The sequence below is a fragment of the Anguilla rostrata genome, chromosome 5, assembly GCF_018555375.3.
Source record: "Anguilla rostrata isolate EN2019 chromosome 5, ASM1855537v3, whole genome shotgun sequence".
Classification (NCBI taxonomy): domain Eukaryota; kingdom Metazoa; phylum Chordata; class Actinopteri; order Anguilliformes; family Anguillidae; genus Anguilla; species Anguilla rostrata.
The window spans coordinates 2,730,344-2,747,500 of record NC_057937.1 but is presented as its reverse complement, the minus strand read 5'-3'; the positions used below and the strand labels follow the sequence as shown (position 1 = coordinate 2,747,500).

Below are 17,157 nucleotides of genomic sequence, written 5' to 3'. Positions count from 1 at the left end.
CATACTGGGCCTCGGCCCGTGCCCAGGAGGCCCCCCTCAGCTGTGGCTGTGGGAGAAGGGCCCGGAGGAAGAGGAGGAGGAGGAGGAGGACTGTGGGACTGTCAGCCCCGCTCCGCTCGCTGCTGTAATTAGGGCCTGCGCGAGAAAGCCGCCATTATAAATAGCTCCTCGCTACGCCGCGCCGATGTCGTTTTACTGCGTTTCCTGTCGGTTCGGACTTTGGGGGTGGGGTGCGGCGATGGTGGTGATGGCGGTTGAGGTTGGGGGGGGGGGGGGGGGTTCAATAAACCATTTTTGTTTCTTTCTATTGCAAAAAAAAACAAGAACATGCATCTTTGAAAGGTTCGTATGGGAGCCGCTTCATGTGTGTGGACCAATAGGAGAACAGGGGAGAGGCCTCGCTGAATATGAGCTGAACAGGTCGTCTGCTTGCTCAACACCTACGGCACACTGCGGAGTGCCAGCACAGAATGTTCTCACAATGTCACAGGAATGTCTCGTCAGTGTTATAACATTGCCACTGCATGGGCGCACACTGTGAGAACGTTTTTTTTTGTGTTAGCTGCGAAGATTGGTTCAGAACAAGGAAGAGCCTGAAATCCAGCTAAGATCAGGGTTCATTGTAGATCCCAGAAAATACCTTCGGTACAATACAAATTAAAAATGGATCTTGGTATTGAAGTATCATGGTAGCGACTTAGGTCTCATACCTGCTCTTTCAGCCAATCCCACGCTCACAGTTCTTGATTTTACAATAGCGATCAAAGTTTTGCACGTTCGGTACGTCTCTGTCAGAAGAAATGACAGATGCGTTCCTTTCATGCTCTCTGTGGCAGCTCGTCTGTGGGATTTTAGAAAAGTTCCCGTAAATTATCCGGTGTGAATCCAGCCGTAGCAGGTGTTCTTCAGAGATGGACGGCCTCCTCTGGCATCGCAGGCCTCCATTTTGTGGGAGGAGATAATGGGCCTGGCCTCAGGCCTACAGTCGCCTCTGCGTGTGTACCACGGCTCTGAAGCCAAAGTGGTGCTTTCTGGCCCACACTGGCTGCTGTGGAAGGTTCTAGACTGATTTACGGACGGCAAAATCAAGAGCAGGGCCTTTTCTTTTAACGCCCCGACTGGTTTGCATCAGAACATCGATCCATGCCAAAAAAATTAATAACAATAACCTGCGTGGGACTGACGATCCGTGCGCACATGTGTTCCTAATTCCTTTCTTTCTCCGATTGTCCGCTTGATATAATGGTCTCGGGTTCCCGGTAGCGTTTTTCGTGAAACCTTTTCGCGCTCCTCCGTCTTTGCACACCGCGCGGCCTGCCGTGTGGTTTGAAGGCCCTCGAGAAAATGTCCGAGGCGAATTAAATACCGCCGGGCGTCAGGTGTGGTTCCTGCCAACGCCAGAACCGGACCTGTCCTCCTCACTGACCTCGGGAACCCTCTGGCTAATACGCGTTTGCGTACATTAAACATATTCATCCATTAGGAGCTTCTTAGCTTTCATCTATAGACATTATCTGTCCTTCTTTTTTTGCCCAGCTGGATGTATTCTCTGGAAAATGGGAGCGGTGCATTAGGTGTGATGGCGGATCCTGGCCAAGCCGGCCCATCTGCAGGCCTCTGGTAGCCAGTCCAGCCCTGCGGTTAGTCCTGGCTTTGGCCTAGCTCCCTGGGCCTGGAGCTTCCAGCACCTCACTTAGAGTCCTGTCCGCGAGCCCAGTTCTTTTGGACAGACTGAATGAACTTGTTCCACCATGGTCAGAAAATCACACCCCCCTCCCCCCTCCCCCCCGCCATTCCCTCCTCCCCCTCCTCTTCCCCAAGTGGTTATGGGTGAAGCTTTGTAGGTATATTGTTGCCGTGGAGATGTATGAATCCCATTTTTCAATAACTCTCACCGCTGCTCGTAAATCGTGTCAGAGAGCCGAATAAGGACTCGGACAGTGTTATGGATGCCAGTACAGACGCCTGCGTTGTAACTTGATCAGTGTTTGGTTTGTCGTTAAATGTGATCGTTATTTATTGTCCCTTGTTCATTTCAGTGTTGTGGAGAATGTGTACTCACATGCATTGTGTAGATCTTATACAGCATCTCTCTCTCTCTCTCTCACTCCCAGTCTTTCTCTCTCTTTCTCTCTGTCTCTCTCTCAGAAAGTAATATAGGTTGATCACACCATTCAAACGCACAGGGAACATTGAAACGTCAGTTATTTTCTGAGGAATGCGAACACACACACACGCACGCACACGCACACGCACACACACACACACACACACACGTGCGGTTTAACTTCCCTGCATTAATTTGGCGGTTGATACTGAGGCTGGCTGCGATTGCGAACGCTTGTCCTCGGCTGTTTCCATTGTGGAGCGCGGGGGGGGATGCGAGCGTGGGTCCTGCGGCGTGCTGCTGCTGAAGGAATGCGGCGATGTGGTGGGAATCATAAAGAAAGCGCTGGAAGCGCTCTCTGGAATCGGACATCGCCGGGTTTCCATGGCAACGCGGAATGGAAGTGAAATAGCTGAGCTTAAAGGCTTCCCGGGTTTTTGTGCGTGCGTGTGTGCGTGAGTGAGTGTGCGTGTGTGTGTGGGAGTGAGTGAGTGTGTGTGTGTGTGTGTGTGTGAGTGAGTGAGTGAGTGTGTGTGTGAGTGAGTGAGTGTGTATGTGTGAGTATGTGTGCCAGTATGTGTGCGTGTATGTGTTTGTGCGTATATGTGTGTGCGTGTGTATTTGTGTGTGTCTGTGTGTGTGTGCGTGAGTGTATATGTGTGAGTATGTGTGTGTGTGTGTTTGTGCATATATGTGTGCATGCATCTTCCTTCAGTCAGCGCCACCGCGCTCGTGCGTGCAGCACATCTTTAAGACTCCGGAGTCTTAACTGCGGCTCTCTTCCTCCGCGCGTCTGTGACAAACAGGACTTAATGCACAGAGGAGCTGAGGCGCGCCCCACACCCACCCCACCCCCGTGTGCGGCTGTACCGCCATTTTATCTGCTGGCGGATCGGAATCCCTCAGCCTGCGGGGTTTAGCGCTGCGCGGGTTTGTCAGCGGGACCGGGGGGACTCCGGAAGGTCATGTGTTTACGTCCCCTGAGGAGGTTAAAGCAATCAGTGAAGTGTACTGGAGATCATATGACCACAGTGCTCCTATGGAAATTAATGAATGTGGAGCATGGTGCATGCACACGGTCAGACATATACACACACACACGTACATGCATGCACACACACAAACCCATGCACACACACACATGCACACACATATGCATGCATAAACGAACCCACACACACACACACACACACACGCACGTATATGCATGCACACACAAGCCCCTGCACGCGCACATGCATAAGCATAAGCATACGCACACACAGTGAAAACTTACAGGACGGTTGATCTCCAGGAACAGGCTTGGGCAGCCCTGCTCTAGCTGTTGAATGAGGTGTGCTTTGTTAGGGTTGCAGTGAAACCCTACAGGACAGTAGATCTCCAGGGCAGGCCTGGTCTGTACGCTCCACCCCCTGCCCTTTGATGTGTCCATTAAAAGAGGCGTCACCCCCGCCAGGTAGGTTCCGATGAACCACACACTGGAGATTCAGGTGTGGCCACCTCATGTGAGGTAATTACTCAGGTGATCGCTCAGGTGTTGAAGGACACGGTTTATTGGACGCCCCGGTGCCATGAACGGCGAGGTTTACGCCCACTCCGATGGCCACGCCTTTTCCCGCCTCATCCCGGCGCCTAAGCGACCTGGACCGCCTCCTCGGGACGCTTCGTTAAAAACACCAGCCCTAAACGGAGCAGGTCGACGAATAATCGCCCTGAAATGTGTCTCAGTTCTGTGACCCCGCGCCCTTAGCCGGCCGGAAGAGAACGGGCTCCTCTGGTTCATCTCAAGCTTTCTTCCTGCATGCGTCCAGGGAGTGTGTGTTGCCTTGATGCTGTTTCCTCTTTGCCACTTTGTGCCAGTTTTTTAGGCCAGAATAAACTGAAACTGTGACAAAATTCTCTGTGAGCTGTGCTATATAAATTTAGTTTGATTGATTGAGTTTGATTGAATGCACACTGGACTCTCTGATTGGCTTATCATGATACTGTATGGAAGGTAACACACTGTGAGAGCTCTGGGGTTATGTCTGTGAATCTTATTAAATTCTCGATCATTTGTTTGTTATGTGAGGTAATTTTGGAGTTTAGCTCAGGGTCATACCCCCCCCCCTTGCCCTCTCTTTCTCTCCCCTCCCCTCCCCTCCCCTCTTGGGAATGGCTGGCATTGAAAAAATGTGGTGTCAGGTTGTGTCTGAGGGTCAGGGGAAAGTCTGTTAATCACCCAGTTCATTATCCGCAGGGCCTGGAGTTTTGCTTAAGGTGAGAGGACGGCTGGAGCGTGGTCCTGCGTGTCTCTTTCGTTCATTTACCCTCTCGAGGCCTGGCCGAAAAAAAAACAAACAAATAGCGGGGTAACTTTTATTGACGAAACACAAGTGTCTTAGATGATAAAAACATTTTTTTTAAAGTAATATTTGAGTAATAAAGTGTAAAGTAATATTTACATTGCATGTCTTTTGTAGTGTTGGCTTCAGCATAGTAGAAAATATGGTTCTCCAGATTAAGACCAGAGGCTCATGTCCCATACAGGGGACGGACACAAATGAATTGTTGGGTCTGAGGAGGATCTGAGTGTGTGCTTTTGTGTAGAGGATGAAAAACATGGCTGGACAGGAGGGTAAGTGCTGTCTGTCCGTAGCTCAATACTGAGGGCTAATGGCTTTTTTGAGCCTTTTTTTTCCACCGTTCCCCCCCTCAACCTCCCCCCCCCCCCCGAACGGCCAGTCGCATTGGTAGGCCCGTTGCCTCGCTGCGGCAGCCCCCTGCTAATTCGCGAGAGCGGAGACGAGCGCGTTCCTCTTTCCAGCGCCCGCGATGACAGCTGCTGTTACCCTTCACTCTGCAGCCCACCGGCTGAGCCGCGCGATTTGGGGGGGGGGATGGCGCGCTGCGAGCACAGCTGGCACCTGCAGTCTGCCCGTCGGCCACAGGGGGCGCTGTCGCGCTGTCGAGACAGGTACGGCAGCACCGCTGACTGAACCCCTTTGCCAGACCAAGTGATGTCACAGCCGGTAATGTACTGCCCTGGAGGGCTGAGGTCAGCACCGGCTCGCTGGGGGATTTCGGGCCAGGCTGAGTGCGTTAGCGGGACACGCCTCTCAGTTGCCATCCTTCCAAAATCTTTGTGACCTCACGCAACAAACCCCAGAGAGCCCCCTGGCCTTAATCTCCTAATTGTTTCATGCAGCAACACTGCAGTGTCTTCACCCCGAAGGGTTCGTCGCTCCTCGACGCTGACGTTGACTGAGGGAGCCTTTATGGAAAGAAGGGCATTTTTCATTTACCCATGATTCCCTTCTGATTATTTGTTTGAGGCGTCATCCGTCTTCCCTTCAAGCCATCTGCTTCGCGCGTGTTCTTCGCTTATTTTTCACGACAGCCCTGATCCAGAACGTCTGGACCTGTCTTGCATCATAACTCTCCCTCCCATAACCCCCCCCCCTCCACCCACCTCCCATAACCCCCCCCCCCACACCGCCATATTTTTTTCATCAATCATCATTAACGGCGAAAGCGACTCCTTGCCCTTTATTTCAGAAAGCAGGCTTCATTCATCAGCGCACAAAGTGCCCCTTTCTTCTGAACCGGACAGGAAGTGTGTGTGTGTGTGTGTGTATGTGTTTATCCCTTCGCCTGATTGCGTTGCTTTGGAAACGAGCCGCGTCCCGACGCCCCGCGACCTAACCACCGCCCGTGTTCCATGGCCCCGACCGCGCCGCACACGGACCAGGAGCGGCCCGCTTGTGTCCGCAAATAACACCGGGGCCTCGTTGTACGTTAAAACGACACGACCTCACTCAGCGCTGACACTGAAAGCCAAACGCTACGTTTCCCGCCTTCTTACCTCGAAAGTTGAAGTGCGGGTATTTTAGAAACGCTCTCAGCGTCGGGTTTTCAAAAAGCTCGTTTTAATGAACGACTTCAAAAGCGCGCAATAAATAGCTTTTGTTTCCTGCGTTCCGTCGTGCCGTTTTTTTAGACTTGAAGTTGCCTTCGCTCGTTGTTGTTGTTATGGGAACACAATCAGGTTCCCATCGGTGGGGTGCGTTGTGGTGAGAAAGTGCTGGAGTGTGTGATCGTCTCCGTGTTGAATGTGTGATCAGACACGCGGCCCTTATGAGGCCCTGCCAGTTGAACAGAAGTGTTTTTTTTCTACTAGAGCATTCTTATCTGTGTGACTTCTTGGACCAAGGCAGAAATCAAATCGAATTCATTCCGTGATTGCCGGTATTGTGCTCTCTAATGGGCTTACGTGTGCATGCTGGGTACTTTACGTTGAGTGGATGTCAGTCACCGCTGCAGTGTGTTATTTTTCCCCCCTCTTTCCCTGTGGAGAAAGCAGAATTCTTAAAAATACGGCTTAGCGATGTTTGAACTGCGGTGGCAGAGGGAGAGCGGACCGAGCCGGGCGATTCGCTGGGGCACAGCCGGCTTGAAGTGGTCGCGTAGATTTAAGGGTTTTTTTTGTGTGCCAGTGTGGGCGAAAAAAGCCACATTTGAAAAGGGGGTTGTAGGACCGCAAGGGGGCCGCAGCTGTGGGGGATACTGAAGCGTACGCTCTGCTGGAAGTGGGTGTGTCCCACCGCTGAGTCTGCAGGATGTTGGGTCGTCAGTCTCACCACACTCTGCCCCCGCCGTGTACCACTTGGGGGACACACCCTGGGCTGATTTGGCGGTAATGTGTGGGGAGTGACGGGTATCTGGCTGATTTGGTGGGAATGTGACGGGTATCTGGCTGATTTGGTGGGAATGTGTGGGGGTGACGGGTGTCTGGCTGATTTGGTGGGAATGTGACAGGTATCTGGCTGATTTGGTGGGAATGTGACAGGTATCTGGCTGATTTGGCAGTGATGTGTGGGGAGTGACGGGTATCTGGCTGATTTGGCGGTAATGTGTGGGAATGTGACAGGTATCTGGCTGATTTGGTGGGAATGTGACAGGTGTCTGGCTGATTTGGCAGTGATGTGTGGGAGTGACGGGTATCTGGCTGATTTGGCGGTAATGTGTGGGAATGTGACAGGTATCTGGCTGATTTGGTGGGAATGTGACAGGTGTCTGGCTGATTTGGCAGTGATGTGTGGGAGTGACGGGTATCTGGCTGATTTGGCGGTGATGTGTGGGGAGTGACGGGTATCTGGCTGATTTGGTGGGAATGTGACAGGTATCTGGCTGATTTGGCGGTAATGTGTGGGGGTGACGGGTATCTGGCTGATTTGGTGGGAATGTGACAGGTATCTGGCTGATTTGGCGGTAATGTGTGGGGGTGACGGGTGTCTGGTCTCGTATCCGGTGCGCCCTCAGTGTTGTCACATGGCGACGGAGCCTCTGCTCTCCCGGATGGTTCTGGAAACAGGCCAGGACCGTCGCACGGCTCTCTCTCTCTCTCTCTCTCTCTCTCTCTCTCTCTCCGGCTCTCCGAAAGTGCGCTTCACCCGTCCGCTCGAGATCACAAAGAGGCTCTGAGTGTTTGGTGCTCCTTTGCCGAGAGGCAAGTTTAGTTAAGTAGAGCAAGTGGGCTTCCTTTATTCCCCGGGTTGTTGGGGCAGAGGCGGGGAGGGGGGCAGAAGGGGGGGGGGTTTAGCAGTTTTGTTTGGGAGAGAACGGTGACACCTCTGCTCTGGCACCACGCCCGGGAGCAAAATGGCCTCCCTAATTAGCTGAAGGTGGAGATAAGGGGCCGTGTGAGGCTCGGTGTCATTAGGGGGGGAGCTGGCCGTGTCTGCGCGGCGTTAGCGTTGTGTTCCTTCTCCCGCCGCACGCGCCACCCAAGACCGGCCCCCGCTACTGTTGGGTCTGGGGTGAGCGGTAATCGCGCATTGTGTCCGCGCGCGTCCTGCCCAGCGCGTGCCGTCCGGCATCACCGGATTTCTGTCCGAAACTGGATCTTCCAGAGATGGGAAGTGACAAATGAGCCACTTTAGAAGTACTGAATAAAAAAATTAAAAACCAAAAAGAAAATATATATACATATATATAAACATATATTTTAAAAAAATGATGAGCAGATCCTTGTCGAAAAGAAACAGGCTAATATTAGCATTCAGATTGGCCGGTGCTTGACGGCAAAGCCGTGTAACGTCGCAATTAGTATTCTGGAAGTACCTCACCTTTGGCTGTGGCTGTGCAGACAAACAGGCACACTGTTAGCATACCAAATCAAAGGCTAAGCAGCCTGTATTTAGATGCGATCACTTTGACAGCCAAGTTCAAGCACAGACAGGAAGGAAGTGTTGAAATTAAAGTTATTAAACTATTGTTATTAACTATTGAAACTATTATTATTGTTATTATTATTATTATTATACTACTACTAATAATAATGATTATTATTATTTATTTTAGGTAAGAGAGAAACGTGTTTTTTAGTGTTCCTCAGGGGCAGCACTACGTGTGTTGTTCTGCTTTTGTTCTCAGTTGTCAGACCCGGTTAATCAACTGACATTCATTCAGCCGAGTCTAGGCTGTGATCCCGCTGTCCTCTGGTCACCAGCGACAAGGACGCGTTTTGATCCAATTATGTTCCCAAGGGCCGGGAGGCGATCTTGATAAATGGATGCCGTTCACCCTTGAGCGCACTGGACCACTCGCACGGGTTATTGCCCTGTTGCCGCGGCCGCAGTGCCGCAGATTGATACGTGATTGGTCCGCGCACCTGTCATTCACTCACAGGTTCAACATCAACACTAACCACATTACTGTGTGATTCCAATCTCCATTCAGTTGTTCACATTTTGCGTGGTGTTACTAGTATTTATTAAGCAGGGTTTATTTATTAATATTATTCACAGGTATTTGTTAATAATTTATTTTCCGGTTGACACTGTTTACTGCTATGGCTTTTGGAAGGATGGCATTAAAGATACGTGTGGATTTTAAGGTTAAAAAAACCGATGGTCGGGCAGGAGGACCACTCCAGTTCACCCTGCTCGATACACGGTTGTTAAGGGGAGGTAACCGATAGCGATAGTTTGACGGACGGCTTCGCGGGGAGCGGCACCGAGCCCTCCGCTGAAACCACGGAGATGGAAGATCACATTTACTCCGAGTCTGCTCTCGATAGTGTCTGTGTTCTCCCACAGATGCCCTGATTGATGCTCCTAATGCTATCGGCCGCGCTTTAATGGCTATCGTGCCTACAGCCCGGCCTGACCGCAGTGCCTTTTGTCTTTCACTCCGTCCTCTCAGCACCCTTTATTCGCACAACCTAATGCGTCTGGCAAGTCAATGAAATCAACGAGGAACGGGAAATAGTATTAAAAAATGATGTTTTTTTTTTTTTTTAGTTCGTCACTCAGATTGAAGACAATGATTCATTGTGCTCCAGATTGGACGTCCTGCCTTTGGTACAGAATTGAATAGCATGCTTTCCCCACCCCCCTTATCCTCCATTGCACCCTTTTGACAGATGAATGAGTCAGCTGCAGTAAACACATCCAGTGTGCTGTTGTATGTTCTAACCCGCTAATGAGCACGTGGATTCGTTTTTTTTTTTTCATTCAAAATGGCCGACACGGGCACAGGTTTTTGTTTTAGCCCCACACTTCCTGCACCTGATTCTGCTGATTAAGGCCTTGGCTGAAGGCCACGATTGGTTAAGTGGCTGAATCAGGCGTGGTAGCGCTGGGCTAAATCAAAAACCTGCACCCACGCCATCCGTTTCCGGATAAGATCGGACACCCCCGTCCTGAAAGAGTGAATGGTATGTGCTGTTCGAGGCACCTGTGTGATCGTGGCGTCAGACTGATCCATTTCCTTTGTCTGTTGGATTTCAGGTGTAATAACCGGACCCAGTGTGCTGTGGTCGCCGGGCCAGACGTTTTCCCCGACCCCTGCCCTGGGACATACAAGTACCTGGAGGTCCAGTATGAGTGTGTTCCATACAGTAAGTCATCTTCCCCCATCCTGTTCACATAACAATGACGTGGTACACAGCATATTATGATGATGATGATGATGATGATGATGATGATGATCATGATAATGATAATGATGATGATGATGATGATGATTATTATTATTATTATTATTATTCTTATTTATTGAATGTTAAAAACGCAAGCTATTGTAAATCATCCAGTATAAAAGCCTAAGTAAATTAAGTATGCCTAATAATGCATGCATTTTTTGTGCTTCATAACTGTTTTTATTTTGCAAATGTATTCAGAGGTCTCTGAAAGGCTTAAAGCCTGTTGATGATTGTTGTGTTTGTAATTCTGTGAGGAGGTTCTCACAGTGGGCTGGATTTGGCCTCCCAGCCCACACAGTAGCATTGGGCCGGCGTTTCTATCGATAACACCGTATTTAACGTGTGAACTTGCACCTCAGAAATCATTTCAGTGTTTCAATATGCCGCCCAGTTTGTGGAATGACAGTGGTTTGGATTCAAATTATGATTTTTTTTTTCTCAACTTTGCTTTACTTCGTATTACTTTTTTCAACAAAGCAAGAATGAACGTTTTTGCTCATTTTTGTGATTGATGAACTCAACAAACTGTTTCTGAAGGAAAGAAAATATAAACTATAAACTAATAATGTAAAGCTAAAAACAAATAATGGAATCTTGTGGCCAGTGGCATTGTGGATTTCAGGAGAAATTCTGAAAGGTGTTAATTTTGTGAAGATGTGTCAGCATCTTGATCAGTACATGCATGGTTTGTATTCTGAAGCTCATACAAGGGCATCAGATTTGTGGAGAAGGAGCTATTTGAAGAAAAAGACGTCCACTGTGGCAATTTATTACGGTCTTACTCTGAACCGAGACCGTAATAAAACATAACGTACGTTGAATAGCTCGACATAACAACTTCTTTACAAAATGTTTAATTCATGAAATTAGTGGTTTGTTAGTTTTTGTGAAACCCAACATTCTTGGAGACTGCTTGACTAGAGCTGAGCGAAACAGCGCTCATCTTTCCAGCGAGAGTATGCGTGTTGGAGAGTCGTCCCCGTGCGCTCGTTCGATCGAAACCTTTCCACGTCCCTGGCAACGGAACCAGTTCGACGGCGTTGTTCAAGGAAAACATTTTCGGAGTAATTCTGGATTTCTGAGACGCTGAGAAGTGTTTCGCGTCGTCCCGCGAGCCAGCGGTGACCTTGGATAATAAAAATAATTTAAAAACGGAGGGAAGAAATCCCAGACACGCGAAACAGAGCCGCCGCCGCCGCCACTGGTGGACAGACAGAACGGATGATGCTGCGGGGAAGGAACTGCCTTCAAAGATAAATAAACGCTCGTTATGCCCAGGAAGCACTCAGAGTTTGCAAACATGCATTTCGGCACTGGTTTAAATGTGATGTTTGAATCAACTTTTTTTTGCCAGGAGACGACAACAGTCAGTGGCACCGTAGTGGATTCCCTATTGTCAGAAACAGGATATTTGCACAATAACTGAGAATGTATTATGTTTTCCTGTCTGTAAAACAATAGAACGTGGAATAATAGTGCAGACATAAAAATTTCATGGCCTTGATGTATTATTGTAAAATGGAAGAAAAATTCCTTCACAATAAGTAAAGAAATGGGAGATAAAAGACAAATGCACTAGACTTGAGCTGCAGCCTTGGACTCAGCATAAGTATTTTGTGTGTGAAGTATGTATTATCTTCTGATCCAACAATAGCAGGTTCAGTATTTTCTCTTCTAAATTTTTATCAATATTTTCTCAAACTGAACAGCGCTCTTGTTTGACTTAGCTGACTCGTAGCAGTTGGCGGGCTTGGCGGATATGAAGCCCTGAGAGATCGGCTAAACCTGAAAGACAAGTACGCCGCATTTCCACTGAAGACGCGGTGTAAATCCTTGAGCTCCAAACCCCCCCGAACCCCCTGTCCCCCCAACACCCCCCCCCCCCCACCCACCGCCCCTCGGATAAGCGTTATTCAAAAATTTTGCACCACATCTACATTACCATTTACTCCAGTGCCAGCTTCCATTCCAGCAAAGGGGATATTATGTGCACCATTGGATAAAATTGCATCTCTTTATCATATAAGGGGCAACATGATTGCCTTAGAAACATTCAATTATAGTTTATCATGTCGGTTGATGGACGTTATAGTGGGGACATAGACTGGTAGATTGGATAATGCGAATCTGAATCCTTCTTGCACCGTGGGGAGGCCATAACATGATATCTTTATAATGTTATGGTGCGATTGAGCTGCTGCGGAATTGGCAGTAATGCGGAGACAGAAGGCTGTGGATGAAACTCATGTTTATTTGATTTTAAAAAGACCCTTTTTTCCCCCCATCTTGGTTCCGCACGCGGTGAAAAAAAAAATGACAGTGGCTGACAGAGGAACTGCACAGGCCCAAAGGTCACGTGATAATTTAATTCTTAGTTTAAGATGAGGTGGTTCTTTGAAACGTGGTTTTTGATTATTTTAGTGCTGACCGTTCATGATGTCTTTATGTACAAATATATCCTGGGCATTTATGGCCAGCATTCCTAACATTTATTTATTTATTTAAACCTTTTGGAGAGTAGGTTTTCTTTTTTTTGCAATATCTTTTATTTTCAAAATTTTAAGTCAGTGTTCTAGAACTCCTTCAATTTCAGTCACCAGTAGTGATTGTGACATCAGCATTAGAATGTTCAGTTAATGACATTCTGATGTGTGTGATCTCACACCTTGAAGGTTAAAAGAGAGTGGACAGTCTGCTCTTCGTTGGGATTTCTTCACTCTTCTCAGACGTGGAAAAGGAGAAGGTGTTAAAGACAGAGATAGGGGTCACAGTCCAGGACGTGGAATGAACCATGAACCAAGCCCTGGTTTTGTGTGTTGCTTGGGAGTCAAGTGGCCAGTGGACTGCACCACACAGACGCCACCTGCTGATGCTTTGTGTTGTGGAATAAATTGATTTGTGGAATAAATAGTTCCTATGGTCTCGTTAGACCTGAAACTATGGGGAATTTGAAAAGCTATTTAATTACGCTGGGATGTAATTGACATTTACACAGCGGCTCCTGATTACTGGCAAAAAGGGAACAGCTGGTTTATGTAATTAATTTGTAATAAACATAATAAATAAAAATAGAAATAATGAAAGATTATGTGTTTTCAGCCCTGAACTGACAGGTTATAGATTTGTGAATGCCAAATGGATCCTTATCTCCAGATTGACATGACAAATAATAATAAAAAAGACATTAAAATATTTATTCCACAGGCAATGGCATAATGCAGTGTATCAACCTGTAAGAGAACCAGAGGATGCCTTCAAAACTACCCCAAAAACACTGTCCCCTAGCTATTCAAATCCATGCATATTTAGAGACATCAGCCAAAGCGACAGGTTCTCGAACCCTTTTCTGTGAACTGAGCTGCGGTGAGGTACATTTTAAACACGCGCCAGCCAGTATCTCAAATGTCTGGGCTTTAACATTTACATTTACATTTCCGGCGTTTAGCTCAAATGCTCTTATCGGTTTCCGCTTTTAACTCGCGATCCGTTCGCCCGGCGGCTTTAACATTCGACTGAAATAATCCGGGGCTAAGTGCCTCGCTTAAGGACACAATGGTGAGCACCCTACCTGGGAAGAGGAGGCACAGCCTTTGGGGGTTACGGGTTCAAGTTTCCGACTCCCTGCCTATTATCCCGCGCTTCTGACCGCATTATATAAAAAGCGGCGTGCCGACAGCTCACGGGATATATCGTCTAAAATAAAAAGCAGCCGGTTCGAGACGGGGGCCGGTTATTATTCCGCCGCGGCGGCAATAAAGGAAGGCTCTTAATTGCGGGTCCTTGAAGACCTGCTTCTGGCACACAGGTTATCAGGCTCGAAAGCAATGAGAAGCCCAGCTGTCTATCAAGATGGCTCCCCCCCGCCCCCCTTGTTGAATCCCTCTGACACAGATTGCCTGTGAAGAAGGACTTCATCAGTATTCTGGTCAAAGACATGTTCTTTATCGGCTTCAGAACGATATATATATATATATATTTTTTTTTTTTATGGAGCTTCATTATATTTAGGGCTGGGCTTGCACTTCTGATTGAGTCGAGGCTATGTCGGATTAGTAAAAACGTGAAGCAGAGGTGCAACATCGGGTTCGCATCGGAATATAAAATAAAACGAGTCGTGGAGTCAGCTGTATGAACCCTTGCACTTCATAAAAAAATAAAAAAATAAAATTTAAAAATGAGATTGAAGTCCTTACTTAAATATTTTGCTAGTGAAGGATGGAGGAAGCAGTGGGGGGGGGGGGGGGCACACAATGATATTTCATGTCTATATGCATGGTTTAATAGCTTTCCTCACAGAAATCGTGTATATAGCTATTTTTAAGTGCCCCCCCCACCCACCCTTCCATTTATGTTGAGATACGTGGTGCAGTCTGTAGTGTGGTTGTAGTCTCTTGAGCGGTCCGTACGGACAGGGCTTCGGGATTTCAGGAATGGTAATTTCCTTAGCTGTGGTCCCTCCTCTGTCTGTTTCCCTCCCTTGCTGTCTTCCTGTCTGAATACAGCTACAGACACAAAGAGGTGGGCAGTCCCATTGCGCAGCATTTACAATGGGCTCATCGCTGACATTGATGGAACGCAGCTTTTCTTTGGACACAATTTAAAGCTATTTCACAAAATGGCGGCTGTGTGGGCCTTGTGGTTGTCATTGTGATATATCACTAGTGGCAGAGGTGTTGGACTTAATTTTTTATTTATTTTTTTTATAGCCCTTATCCTCTCCCTAATTTAAAGTGTCCGGCTGTGCAAGAGAGTGAGATCTTCATGAACCTACCAATGGGTTGAGGCTCACACAATGACTGAGTGTCATTGGCTCACGCATTTGAACCAATAAATGATTTTCTGTAGGGAGCACAGGTTTCATATTGCGTTTATACAAGTCACTGATTGACAGCACGTACTGTAGTAGCTCCACCCACTGCAGGGTTTGGGTAGTGACACTCCACCAGCACAATATGTCACTTTAACCGAGTAGCTTTGCTTTACCCCCATCAATGTTGTGTCATTGCTTTATGTCATTTATGAAAAGGGCCACCTCCATCTTGGTAGAGAAAGCTGAGTAATTGGTTTCGTCACAAACCTCGGTCCTCTTTCCAAGTTTGATAACAATCGCAAAAAAACACGTTTGAGTCATGAGTGGAGAATGAAGCTGTGGGACGAGGGACTGCGTGTCCTGACGCTCCACTCAGAGTGAGCTGACATCCAGCAGCACCTCGCTATATTTATGATGACGCACCGAGATTTTGTCATACTTCTATAAAAACGTGGTCACTGTAGCATTACAAGGTGACCTACTAATAAAATGTAGGGGATTGAAATAATTGGCAGAAATGACAAAAGTAATTTGGAATTGGGTTTATTCCTGCCTGCCTCTCGCCCAATGCATGCTGGGATAGGCTCCAGCACCCCCCCGAGACCTTGACCAGGATAAGCGGGTATAGATATTGGATGGGTGGATGGACTATAATAATTGCTATAAAAGAAGAATTGCTATTAGACGTGTCGGGCTAATGATAATCAACTCTGATTTCTCCATGTGCTAACAACGGGGATCTCAACAGGCTCCTGTGCTTTTGTAATAAGTTCTGTAGCACTGTGTGTATCTTGTGTAGGTTTTTCCTTGGAGCTTAACCCCGATGCCTTTGGGAAGCTGGGCTCATCCACGGCCTTAATTAATCAGGGTCTCACCTAATGTGATGTACGGCAGAGTTTTCCACTGACTCGCATCGGGAAAACAGGCCTGAACCAGGCGGTGCTTCTGAGTTCTGACCTCCGTTTGTTTACCGGATGAATTTTTCATTACGACCTTTATCTCGAGTCCGCCTCTCTCCGAATCCCCCCGCATGCACCTAATTTAAAAAAAAATAGAAATAAATACATAAATTTTTGACCACGGTTGTTGTCATGGAAAATCGTTCCGTCCTTGATGTGAGCAATTCGTGTGGATGCAGTGCATAATTGAAATGTGTTTTCTGGGTTTCTGTTTCTGTTCTGAGTGGTCATTGTTTTCTGGAGTGAGTGCGGTTTGTCTGTGTTTTGGAGAGGACGGGCACGGAGTCAGCTGTAAGCGAGCCAGCTCTGTGGAATATGCACGGAACAGACTCCCCCCGCAAACCTCCCTGTATCACTGCAGGATGCTGTTAGAGGGCAAAAGAGACAATTTAGACCTGTCCAAATATCTTGACCACTGATGAAATACACCCTCACTTGTACCCCATTTACTACTCAATGGCTGTTTTGATAAATAAACACGTTATATATAAAAAAAGAGCTTGGTACTTTTCCCTGGATATTGCCTTTGCTAGTAGGTTATTAGAAAAAAAATTATATATTACATGTTACATCTAATAAACATGAATGCATACCTGCTGCTGGCAGTTTCATTTTCTCATAAACATGCTCTTAATATGTTGTGCATATTAAGATAAATTATTGCATGTGTTGGTATTGGTGTATCAGCACATCGTATTGATTGCTGCACTGTATGTACAACAGTGTTCAATATCCTGTCCCCTACTCATTGGCCAAAACGGAGTGGTGGAAATGGCGGTGGGGTGTATGTTCTGTATAGCACGTGTCTGGCGGTATCTTAAGCTCAGCGGAGTGCGACGGGTGAGGGTGATGAGGATGAGAGCCCTTCATCGTTCACACTTTGCCGCTCCTCACGGCGTTGTAGGTGTCAAGGCGCCGAGGGTGGCGTCGCTGGAATGGACGTGCTGCAACAGAAGGCGGATTTCAGCGCGAAACATCTGCACCCCCGCCCTCCCCCTCCCCTCCCCTCCCCTCCCCCCTCCCACCCAAACTTTACTTTATGCACACGTAGTGTGACGCCATAGTGTGGCTCCACAGTTCAAAATCAGGAGGTTGCAGGTTCACACCCAGTCAGGGGCACAGCTGTTACGCCCTGGAGCGAGGCACTTAACCTGAATGATTTAATAATTTAGCCACCTCTAAAAATGGAAAATATCTCAAACGGAAGCTTTACAAGCCTCTCTGGACAAGGCAGTGTGCCACTGCAAAGTAATACGGAACTGGTAGAGATGTTAAATTATGGATTTGTAAATTACTTCTTCGACCACATTTATGA

At 47.7% G+C, this 17,157-nt stretch overlaps 1 protein-coding gene across 7 annotated transcripts in view; it reads left to right on the top strand.

The window, feature by feature from the left end:
* The window catches only part of adgrl3.1 (adhesion G protein-coupled receptor L3.1), a 220,295-nt gene that overhangs the window by 94,326 nt on the left and 108,812 nt on the right, over positions 1 to 17,157 (top strand). For all 7 annotated transcript variants that reach the window (XM_064334582.1, XM_064334585.1, XM_064334584.1 and 4 more), the window contains exon 5: positions 9,880 to 9,989. In XM_064334582.1, coding sequence (XP_064190652.1) covers positions 9,880 to 9,989 — 110 coding nt within the window. The remainder of the gene's footprint in view (positions 1 to 9,879; positions 9,990 to 17,157) is intronic.